General features: G+C 50.7%; 1 protein-coding gene across 1 annotated transcript; it reads right to left on the minus strand.

Annotated features, from left to right (window-relative positions):
- Positions 1–834: 834 nt before the first annotated feature.
- On the minus strand, positions 835–6,468 carry CCK (cholecystokinin). Its single transcript, XM_055321297.1, has 3 exons — positions 6,379–6,468; positions 5,180–5,392; positions 835–1,245 (listed from the first exon to the last, which is right to left on the minus strand). Exons 2-3 carry the CDS (start codon positions 5,388–5,390, stop codon positions 1,112–1,114), a joined length of 345 nt encoding a protein of 114 aa, XP_055177272.1. The 5' UTR covers positions 5,391–5,392; positions 6,379–6,468; the 3' UTR covers positions 835–1,111.
- Between the last annotated feature and the right edge of the window lie 5,544 nt (positions 6,469–12,012).

A 12,012-nucleotide genomic window follows, 5' to 3' on the forward strand; every position in this document is an offset into this window, starting at 1 on the left:
ACTAGAATCACCCAACATGCTATGAAATATGTCTCTGAAATATGGTTAGACCCAGGGGATTGTAATCACAGGCTCCTCCCTAGACCACTGCCACCCCAAGTGTGGTCCAGGACCCACCACACTGGTTTCACCTGGGAGCTTGCTCAGGCCCAAGGCCAGACTTGTTGAATCAGAATGTGTGAGTTATAAGATTCCCTGGTGATTCACATGTACTCCAGAGTCTGGAAGGGCTGGGGTGATGGAGGTCATGCTACTGGGAGTGATCAAGTCTGTGAATCTCATTAGCTGGGGAACTGTGGGCCAGTCACTTTTACCTCTTGGGACCTGTTTCCTCATCTGTAAAAGGACAATAACCTCTGTGCCACAGGGCCATGGAGAGATCCAAGGGATGTGAAAGCACTGACTAGTATTTGCCCCATAATTTGTTTAAAGGCCAAGAGAATCCCAAAGAAGTCCTGGTGAGGGATGGTGTTACTACATCCTACCGCGATGGGCAGGTGGGAGGCTCCAACCCAAGCTGCATCTCTGGTCTTTACCCAGACAAGTGAGTGCTCACTACAAGCAGGGCGTGTTTTCTTTTTGCAGTGAAGCCCAGCAGGGGCCCCACGCCCAGGGTGGCCAGAGCTGGGCCATGGAACTGACCCAGAAGGTCCTTTTACTGGCCATTTTGCCTGGCAGTAGAGAAGTTAACCTCATGTCCAACCCTCATCTCTCGAGCCCTCTCTGGGACCATCTATGCCAGGGGTTTGTCCTTGGGTATTATCTATCAGGCTTTCCTCCTTGAAGATCCTGTGGATTATATGGAACCCTTTGCGCTCGATAGACACAGGGGACTAGGGAGCAGAATGAAATTATTTTAATAGCATAGCAACACTTTAGGACCACGCATCACAGACGAGGAAAATGTTTTGCCTTCCATTTGTACAATTCTGGTGAGGTGTGAGGTTGCACTGGACAATCTTACAGACATTTTTCACATTGAAAACTTAATAAATAGATACTGAAAATGTCAAACTTCAGAGACAATGAGTTATGAGTGTGATTGTTTTCTTTTTCTGCCTCTTCTGAGCCAGGCGGTTGCTTCCTGGTGTGCCGACAAAGGCAGGGTCCCTTAGGAGGGGTACTCATACTCCTCAGCACTACGCCGGCCAAAATCCATCCAGCCCATGTAGTCCCGGTCGCTTATCCTGTGACTGGGGTCCAGGTTCTGCAGGTTCTTAATGACGGACATTCGGCCAGAAGGAGCTACAAAGGGCAGGGGCAAAGGAAGCAGGGCCATTACATCTAAGAGCATCACTATTTCACTCTGTAAAGGAGAACAATGGGAAAAGCCAGACAATACGTAGTATGCTCCTCCTTAAAGGTATCAAAGAGCTGTCCAACAGTGGGATGGATTGCTAGACCAGAATCTAAGAGAAGGACCCAAGTCTGTGTCACTAGGGAGAGTAGTATTTACTAGCCATGGGTATGGCTTCCAATCTATAAGGATTTAAGTGAATCCACAGATTGTGGCCTTCCACAGCTTAGATATGCCTTAGTTTTCCTACTCCTCGGGGTGTTTCCACCTTGGTAGCTGGCCCTCAGTAGATGCCAAGCAAGGGTTTCCTTGGTACTTACCCATTTCTGGAATTTGCCCCTTGATATCCCGAGCATACCTGACTATTGTTAAGGTGACGCAGTTACAATATTTTGTTTTTGTTTTTTTTTTTTTAGTTACAATATTTTGATGTTAGAATGGTTTAAAAAAATAGAGTCAAGTCCCACTGCTAGACAAATACTGTGTACAAATTAATTTGAAAGCTACCTTCTTTTTCAAAATGATAATGAGAATAAGACACACTGTCAGATTAAAATCTTACTTCAGTGGCACTCAAAGAAGAGTGGGCAGAGAGGTAATAAGGAGGTTAATTCATCCCTTTTGACCAAAATGCAATAACTGAATGAGAAATGGACCTTCAGGAGTTAAGTCGTCAGGAACAGGATGATTCTCACGTGTAATTCACATTGAGCAAACAGGGACATGAAGAAGCAGTTTCTTTGGAGACATATGACACAGTCCTAGCCCATAGATCACAGACAGTGACCTTCTGGATGTGAAATAAGTATAATGCCTTCTTTTGTGCAAGCTAAGAGGCAAGAAATGTCCCTCAGGGACCTCAAAGGGGGAAAGCCCAGGGGACTTTAAGAGCAGAGTGATGGAGGACTGCTCCATGGTTCCTATCGTATGAGGGCCCCTGTGACCCCACTGCTCGGGATGCTGGCATCGAACCCTCCTGTATGAGACTGCCCTTGCCAGCTCCTGCCCACAGGCTGCAAGGAGTCAGACTATGACTTATTTATTGATAAATGACCTTGCAGGAGCAGTTTCTCTGTCTTATTGGATAACCAAGTGAAGCTAGCTAAATTAAAAACCAGAAACAATTATACAGAGTAATGTCCCCACCCATTCTTCTCCTGACATCCCCACCTCAATCCCTTCCCAGCCTTGGGATCAAAAGTCAATCCAGACATTCTTGCCTCTTTGCAGATATCTCCAGCTATGCAAAAGGAAAACAGACCTGGCTGTTTCATTGTTCAGCATTTTTCAGGTGAAATACTAGTCTCTGCATTCAAAAAAACCTTGCATATCCAGTTATTTGTACCCAGTTACAGAAATGTGGCCCATTCTTCTGCCTGGTGATGATGAATGCCGCCATGAAGGGCTGGGCATAGCCCCAAGTTCCAGTTAATGAAGGCAAAGCGGCAGCAGCTTCGAGGTGCATAAGCAGCCTAGGTTGTTGGGCTGGGGCAGGGGAGGGGGGTGGTTCAGGAATCACATTCAGCCCTGGTAGCTGTGCTGGTTTCACACCTCAATCTCTCCATTCCACGCACATTTCTGTGCTCACAGTGTGTGCATTTACCTGGGTCCTCACTTCGCTTCTCCAGTGTGACACAAAGTAGGAACTACACCTGGTTTACAGAATTAAATTGAAGGGCCTGCCTCCTTTAAACTTTAAAACCCCCCGAATGGCAGTACAGCTGGGAAGATGACTGGCTTCCAGACCTGCTGGGGAGGGCAGGGCTTGAACAGAGTGTCAGGTGTGCAAAGTCACGTAGGTTATACATTCTCCCAGAGCCTAATGGAACTTACTAACCAGGGCTTCAGCGAGGAATAACAGACAGTACAGATGTTACAGATGTAGCATTAGAGCTTTGTTGGGCATGGGGCAGGTGTATGCTAGATGTCCCCTGCCCCCAATAGAATCGCTTCTCAATCACTGAAAGCTCTGCAGACAATTAATTTCTAACAATAAACTCTTGAGCACTCCTCGAAGAGTACATTATCGTGTTTAGAATCTGTAAGCATAAGTACTGTAGTTGAGTACATATCCAGTATGATCTCAAAATGTGTAAAATATTCAAGGATAGGTATAAATATTTCTTCCTGGTTCATATTTGTCAAATAGGCGAGTAGGATTATTTTCTGCCTTGTGCCCGTTGTGGGTGTTGGCAGCTAAAGTCCCGAGGGGCTGCCATTCCCGCATGGGTTTGTGTGGTACAGCATTCTAGAGGCAAAGGGAGAAAGTGGCTGAGCAGAGATGCTAGGGACAAACTTCCAGTAAGATTTGTAGTATAAAGCCACTGCCAAGTGTCGGTTCTGGGGAAGTAGTTTGGCAACTGGCTTGTTTCTCCGACCTGTTTCTCGTGGCTCTTTCCTGACGGTGGGGAGGGGGTTCCAGATGACAGCTCAGTGAAAAACCTATGATATTTCGGGCTGGTCTGGCTGAAGTTCAACTGACATCCAAGGACAGATATTAAATTACTTTGAGACAGATAATCAATAGGAATTCAAGAAGTTTTCAGACTTTCTCTGTCATCTAATATTTCCAACATCTCTTAATTTAATTTTAGTTAGAAAGCAAAACAGAAGATGGTAGCTGGGACAATTTCCCAAAGAGCGGACAAAATATAACAAATCATCTTTTTATTTTTTCTCCTTCTGAATTCCCCTGGTCGAAAAAGTTTTGATCTTACCTTCATATGAAACCATCAGAGACTCTGGAAAGCCAAGCTCATCATTTTTTCCTTGTCTAGTCAAGGAAAGCCTCCCTGGCACACAGGAGGGTCAGAAAGCCTCATGGGAAAGGGGTGCACCCTCTACCCTTCCCAACAGCATTTTCTGTGGTTTATTGGCTGGCTGCATTGGTCTAGTTTAGCACACCACCCCACAGCCATCCATGTCACAGCGGATCAAGTTTGTTGAAAAAAAAAAAAAACTGTTTCAGTCCCAATCATGATTCCTAAGGAGCCTACAGATGAATGAGCCTCCCTCTGAATCACACAGAATGCTAGAAGGGACCTAGGGAACTCTAGCTTCCTCTGTGCTTTACAGATGAGACAGGCCCAGGAAAGGGACTGTCAGTATGTCACCCTGCTCGTGAGCCACCAAATCACCATAATCCCGCAGACAGACTTCGATGCTGAGAAACCTGGCTTGCACAGTCCTGCTGCAATTGGGACCACCTCGCTAACAGCAAAATAAAAACAAACAGGTCTCTTGAGTAATCATTTTAAATCACTGCCAAGGAGAACTCAAGACTGCTACTGATTCTTTCCTCCTGTTGGAAAGAAAACTGACACATATCGTCACTGTTTTTTCTTTCTTTTTTTTTTTTTTTGTCACTGTTTTTTTTCAACTGTTGTCAGAACGCAAGAGCTTTCTCAGCATCAATGCCTTCCTGCTAGGGGGTTTCCAAGCGTCACACCTGGGTGGCTCCTGGTTCCTCTGCATTTCCAGTATTGGGTATTTGGTAGATCTGCAAAGTCTTTTAGAGTCAGTAATTTGCTTCATAATTACCTTTTAATATCTTCATAATACAGCGTTGAACTTAAGCAGCAACACGGGCCAACACTAGTTCAAGAAAGCTCTTTTAAAAAGGTTTTCCTTAATTAATTGAATCCACCGCATTCGCTCTCAGTTTTCTACAAAAGGAGGCCAGAAAACTGTACGGTCCAGCGCAGTGCAATGGGGGGCGGGGGGGGGGCGAAAGTGAAAAAACCTTTCAGCTTAACGCACCGCCTGTTTCCTTCCCAGGGGCTACCCACCTCCATCAGCAGGACGCTGGGGAAGAGGCTCAGGATTGGGAGCCCCAGGCGGGGTCAGAGGAATAAGGACCCCATAGGCGAATGAGCATCGTACCTTTCCGGGCCTGCTGGATGTACCTGGCCAGCAGGGCGCCCAGGTGCGCGCGGGGCTCGCCGTCCACCTTCTGCACTGCCCTCAGCTGCCTCCGGGGCGCCTCGTCCTCCCGCTGCGCCCCCGGGCCCGCCGGGTCGGCCGGGACGGGCTGCGCCAGGGCGCCCGCCGCCAGTACCGCCAGCAGCACGCACAGGCACACGCCGCCGTTCATGGCTGCGGGACAGCAATGGGACAGGGGACGTGAACGAAAAGGCGGGGGGCCTCGCGGGCTCTGGCGGAGGCCCCGGGGGCTCAGGGCAAGCGCGCGGGGCTGCGGCCGCGCCCGCCCGTGCAAGGCAGGGGCTCGCCAGGCGCCGCGGGGGCACGCGGCGGCCACACCCCGTTGTGTCCTTGGGACGAGCCCCACCGGTGCCCGGTACCGACGGGGACCCGGCCTTCCGCCCGGGCGGGCAGAAGAAATGTCTTGTTTCCTTTAGTTTCAGAAAGTGTTGTTAGGGAGCCCGTCTTGCAACTGGAAAAGCAAGAGTTAAAGCTGCTGAGAGCTAAGAAGCTTTCAATGGGGGGGGGGGGGGGGGATCAAGGGTGAAAAAGAGAGGAGCGCAGCTTAAAATGCAGGAGCGAGAAATCAAAGCCGCGCTTCTAAAGTTTCTTTGAGGTGCACACGGGAGCCGGCAACAAACTACGATGCAAAACCCAAAGGGCTTTTGAGAATCAGAAACAAGCGCTTGGTCTTCTGTCGTTGGCAAAGCGCCGTCGCCTTCGAGATCCACGAGCAGACACGACACCCGCGCTTTTCTACCCCAAAGCCTTGACATTTCCTGCAATATTTAGAAAGTGGATTTAAATCTTAAAGCCCCTTGGGAGTCTATGTGAGGAGACTGCCGGGTGCACCGCACCTCCGTGCAACATCCTGCAACGCCCAGGTCGCGTGCTAATCCTAGCAAATAGCTATCCCGGCACGGCGCGGCAGGGCAGGGCAGGGCACGGGCACGGGCACGGGCAGGGCACGGGGACGAAGCCGGCTCGGAAGACCCCAGCCGCTCTGCCCGCCCAGCCCCCTCTGCGTTTCTGACTTCAAGAAAGGTCTTCCGAGCTGTCTGTCGGGAAGAAGGTGCAGAAAACAGGAAGATGAGGTGGAAGGGGCACAAGACTGCGGACCGCATTCTCACACCACCTCGAGGGCCGGGCCGGGAACCTACCTCGTGGGCTAGAAGCGAAGACGCGGCGCTCGGCGGGGCGGGTCGGCGCAGCCCAGGAGCGGCGGCGGAGCCGAGCCAGGTGCAGGTGGGCCGGCGGCCGCCCCTTAAATAGGCGCTCCCGGCGCCGCCGGCACGTGACGCAGCCCCGCGGCCGCGCGCGCTCGGGGGGGGGGGGGGGGGGCCCGCTGGGGCGCCGGGCGGCGGCGGCTCCGGGAGCGGAGGGGCGGTGGCCAGCGGAGACCCGCCCCGCCCCGGGGTCCAGCCCGCCTCTCCGCCCGAGGGGCTTCCCGTCCCGGCTGCGCCCCGCTCCCTCGCCCTTTCCTCTCCAGGGCGGGACACCAGGGTGTCGGGAACCTCCCGCAGGATGGAGGGGCTGCCCAGTTAGGTCGGCCCTGGGGACCGGAGGGGCCCCGAAGAGGCCAGGGGCGGGCTGGGGAACTGGCCCGGGCTGGGGGTCCGCGAAGTGTAATTCGGAGCTGGGGGTGGGGGGTGCGGGGGCGAGGGGGGTTGCGCCCCGCTTGGAGCAGCTCAGGCAGCTCTGGGCTTGTTGTTGTGGTTTGTTGTTTGTTCGTCTTTTGGGGTGTTTTGTTTTTTTGGATCACTGAGGGGGCTTCCTGGGGGAGGGAGGGGTCCTCCCTTCTTCTCGGCCCCGTGAGAAGCCCTGGAGGTTCCCCAGGATTCCAGGGCAGGTGTTCCCGGGTCAGTGAAAGGGCTTTGGCCTCGGCGGGCCCTTGGGGTCCCGGGCCTCTCTCTGTTCATGCAGCTGTAGAGCGAGGGTGACGCCTCGGGACTTCGCTCGGAGCTTGGCAAAGGGCTGTTTGCCTCCGGGTCGCGGTCGAATTAGCCCCCGGTCGGGTCGCCGACCAGTGGCGCCAGAGTGCCCCGAAGAGCCCTGCGCCGCACCCCATCCCCTCTCCCCGGCCGCCGAGCACTCACACCCCGCGGGACCCCCGCCGGCGCGGCTCGGACAGGACTTCGGCCGTCACTGACCGCCCGCGGGCCCCCGCGTCCTGCCCGGCGCCGTCGCGCCCCTGGCTGCCGAGCGAGGCCACCCGAGCCGGGGCGCCCTGGCGGCCAAACCATCTCGGCCAGCCCGTCTGGGTTGGCGCTCAAGTCCCCCGCATCTGGGCGAAAGGCACTGCCAACCCCATTTCACAGATGGCAAACCGAGGCTCGAAGAGCTGCGCCCAGCCGGGACTGCCCTGGCCGCCCGGCAGAGTCCTCCCAGGGGGCGCCTGGGTGGCTCAGTGGTGAGCGGCTGCTTCGGCCCAGCCTGTGATCCGCGGGCGGGGGAGGGAGTCCCGCATCCGGCTCCCCGCAGGGAGCCTGCTTCTCCCTTGGCCTGTGTCTCTGCCTCTCTCTGTGTGTCTCTCATGAATAAACAAATAAGATCTTTAAAAAAAAAAAAAGAGAAGAAGAAGAAGAAGAAGAAGAAGAAGAAGAAGAAGAAGAAGAAGAGGAAGAAGAAGAAGAAGAAGAAGAAGAAGAAGAAGAAGAAGAAGAAGAAGAAGAAGAAGAAGAAGAAGAAGAAGAAGAAGAAGAAGAAGAAGAAGAAGAATCTTCCCAGCCCGAGACCTCGGGGTCACATCTGTCCCTTGTCCAGCCCCGGAGCCCTTCATTCCTCTCCTCCTTTCCCTTAAGAAGGACTTGGAAGTGCCTTTTTCAAAACTGGCACCTGTACTCAGCTGTAGGGTTCCCTACATGGGCAGGACTGTGAGGACTCTTGCATGGGGGCATGGAGGTCAGGGTGGGGGTGGCTGGGAGAGCTTGGTGGGGGGACACTTCTGGTTGCATCCCCTTTTCTAAACTCTAGAGGCTGCTGTATTTCTGCAACCTACAGGCAACATTTTTGAAACAGCAGCAGATAAGATGTTTTCCAGTGTTTTTTCCACAAGGCTGCTGAGGAGTGTGTAGTTCAGTTGCAGGAACTAGTTTTATTTGTGACTGTGGCCAAGGCATTTCTGGGAACGTAAACTTGCTACAAAACAGAATCACCTAAAAGGCTTGTTCAGATATCCTGAGTCTCTGATTCTGAGGTGGGGCCCAAGAATCTCCCGTTCTAACAAGTTCCCCAATGATGCGCCTGCTGGTGAGCCCCTGAACGCACTTTAAGAACCACTGCTATAGAATTTCCCTGTGGTAAGCCAGTGACTTAACACCCTTCCTTCCATCCACTTAATTAATAATTAATATTTATTGAACAGTTGCTTTGTGCCAGGCATTGGGGATGCAGCACGAACAATGATGACAATATGATGGGGGAGCAGAAAAAACAAGTAAACAGACAGCCCCCTAGTGATTCTGATGTATTTGGGGGACTATCGGGGTGCAGGAGGTGGGAGATGATCCCAGAGAAGTATTTTTTGGGGTTTTTAAAAAAGATTTATTTATTTATTTGAGGGGGGGCCACAAGTGAGTGCTTTAGGGTGGGGGGGAGGGGCAGAGGAAGAAGGAGAGAGAGAGAGAAATCCTCAGCAGGCTCCATGCTCAGCAGGGGGCTCCATCCCAGGACCCCAAGATCAAGACCTGAGCCAAAATCAAGATACAGTCGCTCAACTGACAGAGCCACCCAGGTGTCCCCCAGAGAAATGTTTTGTTGAGGGGGAGCAGAGGAAGGAGACTCTGATTTTAGAAAGATGAGTCTGGTTGTAATATGAGAAGCATTCCAAGTGGGGAGAAGCTGTAAGTCTGCATCTATTAGGAGGGCCAGATGGGATAAAGATAGATTTATATTTTGGTTTACAATGGATTATGAAGCCTATTAGTTATTATGAAACATATCAAACATTATCAAAGCAATGTGTTCATTAGAGGTAATTCAGAAAATCAGTAAAAGTAGAGAAAAGAAGAAAAATTCCATTATCCCGGGACAGGCACTGTTAACCTCTTGATGTCAGAGAAGCTTGTAGAGGCAATGAAACTAGGTGACTGAGGCTGACACTGGGGCTCTGTGTTGTGAGACAAGTGGGTAGGTGGAGTGTTACCCAAGACCAGGTGTGAGTTCAGGTGTGAGGGCCGGGTACGGGGTTGAGGTAGGTAATCTAATCTAAGATTGAACTCATTGCTTGTGTGTGGATGTCCCAGGAACAGGTTGAGAATGAGCCCTAAGCTCAGGACATAGAGGCACTGGAAGTGTGGACCAGAGTCTTTGGGTGGAGGGTGACTGCCAGCCTAGCGGGTGCCTAGGAGGGCAGGTGAATAAGTGGACACCTCTAGGCACATTGAGAGCAAGACGGTGAGTGGAGAAGAGGGAGCTGAGACACCAGAGTAAGGTGTCTGAAGGAGTGGTCAAGACACCAGAGTAAAAATGCCTTAAGAAGAAGCCAAAAGTGACAAGGATTATCAGAAGCTGGAAGAAGGGCTTATGCAGTGGACCTTTATAACTTGCTATAAAGTTGTAGCCACTTCCCCTCTAGGAATTGAATTCTGAGCAGGGATATATTATAGAAGATTCTCTGGGAAAATAAAAAGTTAAAAGGGGTCTGAACTCCATGGCCATACTAATAAGTCTTCCTTCTTAATGGGTCAGAGGGTACTAATAACTCTGACCACTTCTAAAGCAAGGTGTGCCTGCCCCCCCCCACTTTTCCAGTTAATGCATGTGTTTATCTGCATTAAGGAGAATCCATTTATTCACTAAAGGTACTTGCTTAATGCCCCTTAAGGTAGATGCTTTTGGTGCCTTCACTACAGCTAATGTCCCACCTCTGGCTCTGGCTGTTGGGGGAGCGGAGGGAGCCTGATGCAGGGTTGAATCCCAGGACTCTGAGATCATGACCTGAGCCAAAGGCAGATGCTTAACTGACTGAGCCACCCAGGTACCCCTAGCTGGATTTGGACTGGGTAGTTTTGAGCATTCAGACGGTGTTCCCATCTCAAGCTTTTAAAGCACCCCTTTGCAGTTCTCTGCCTCAAAACTCAAACCCAGAAGAGGTTTAGTCTGAAAGTACATGGGTCTTAACATCCCAGAGGACAACCCTCAGTCAGTGGGGGATAGGAGCCCATTTTCTGTCCTCTGTGTGGACCATTCCCAGAAGCTTCTGGAATCTTCTTAAGCTTCCTTTGCCTCTAGCAATAGCCTCCCTTTAGCTGAATTTTCTTTTTTAAATATTTTATTTACTTATTATTTATTTAAGAGAGAGAGAGAGAGCACGAGGTGGGGGGCAGGAGCAGAGGAAGAGGGAGAGGGAGAAGCAGACACCCCACTGAGCAGGGAGCCTGATGCGTGGCTCAACCAGGACCCTGGGATCATGACCTGAGCCAAAGACAGATGCTTAACCTACTGACCCACCCAGGTGCCCCCAGTTGACTTTTCCTCCTCCCCTGCCTTACTCTTCTCATTTCCTCACTTCTTGTATCTGAGGTCATCTCTCAAATAAACCACTTGTCCCCAAAGTTTTCTCTAATTTCAAGATAATCCTACTTAAAAAATCAACTGTCCATTAGGCACTGTTGGGATACAACGGGGAACAATACGGACAAATCCCTCCACAAATCTGTGGAGGAGACAGATAATAAACAAGAAAAATACTTGTATATGCAATAGGTCATCGATGGGCACAAGATTCTGAGAGAAGTAGATCAAGTAGAGGGTATGGGCAGACGACTTGCAGGAACATATACAAACCCCTGCTTGACGTCCCTCTGTTCAGGCTCTTTGATACGTAGACCTCACTAGGTATGTTAAGGAGAAATGGTTTTGCTTTTCAGTACAAATGAACACAAAGGGGGTTGTAATGAGAGTTTTCCTTGTTTGGAGGTTGTGGTTGTATTTTACCACGTGTGAGATGGTAATTAAGTTTCACCCTAAGCCCATCCTCTTGTGTCAGGAAAAGGAAAAAAAAAACAGATAGTGCCCTCTCTGTCTCCCACCTGCCAATGCCTCACCTCCTTACCACTGAGCGAGGCTCACCAGCTGAGGCCCCGAACTGCCCATGATGTGGAAGTTCCTTCATGCCATGCAGGGGGCTGAAAGCATGATGACCATATCCAGATGTGGCATTTGAAAGGGAGTAGTGGTGAGAGGGAATTGTTGCAATTAGGATTTTTAGTCCTGGGAGGTATCTCAAAGACATATGTCCATTCTTCACTTGCAGAAGACTGAGTGGAATTTCCAGGGATGTACTAGAGCCTCCTAATTTATTATTCACAGAATTTAAACTTGTTACTAGTAATTCCTCTTTAAAGGAGGTCAGGAGATTGTTTGCTCTGATTCAAAATACATTGGTTTGAAGGCTTCTTTTTGGGTCTTAACTGTTTTCCCCTGGTACAAATAGTAGAAATGCCATTAATTGTTCTGGAAACTTTCAAAGGCCCCCAGAGCCAGTGTTTCTGCTATCACCCAGAATGATTTGATTGAAAAGCAAGAAGTAGCTGTGGTCATTGGGAACAGTGCTTCCTTTCCTTAATGATGAGCTCCATTAGAATGTCTTGTCTTAGTTTCAGTGCTCACAAAAGTAGGGCTGAGACAGGCACCTGGGAGCAGGAAATTTATTTGGCAGTGATCTTCAGGAAGCAGGGTGAGGGGACAGGGGAGAGAGAGAGGACAATCAAGTGCATGTTGATGAGTGGGTTCCTGCTGTGGGGGCAGTCCCACTGGGGTCTCTGTGAGATACCTCATGGAACATGCCTCAA

This window comes from Nyctereutes procyonoides, unplaced genomic scaffold, assembly GCF_905146905.1.
Source record: "Nyctereutes procyonoides isolate TBG_1078 unplaced genomic scaffold, NYPRO_anot_genome, whole genome shotgun sequence".
In the NCBI taxonomy this organism is placed as follows: domain Eukaryota; kingdom Metazoa; phylum Chordata; class Mammalia; order Carnivora; family Canidae; genus Nyctereutes; species Nyctereutes procyonoides.

Coding starts and splice junctions, on each gene's coding strand:
- CCK (XM_055321297.1), bottom strand. CDS start 5,390: ATGAACGGCGGCGTGTGCCTGTGCGTGCTGCTGGCGGTACTGGCGGCG. Junction 1,246..5,179: donor CATCCAGCAGGCCCGGAAAG/GTACGATGCTCA, acceptor TGCCCTTTGTAG/CTCCTTCTGGCCGAATGTCC.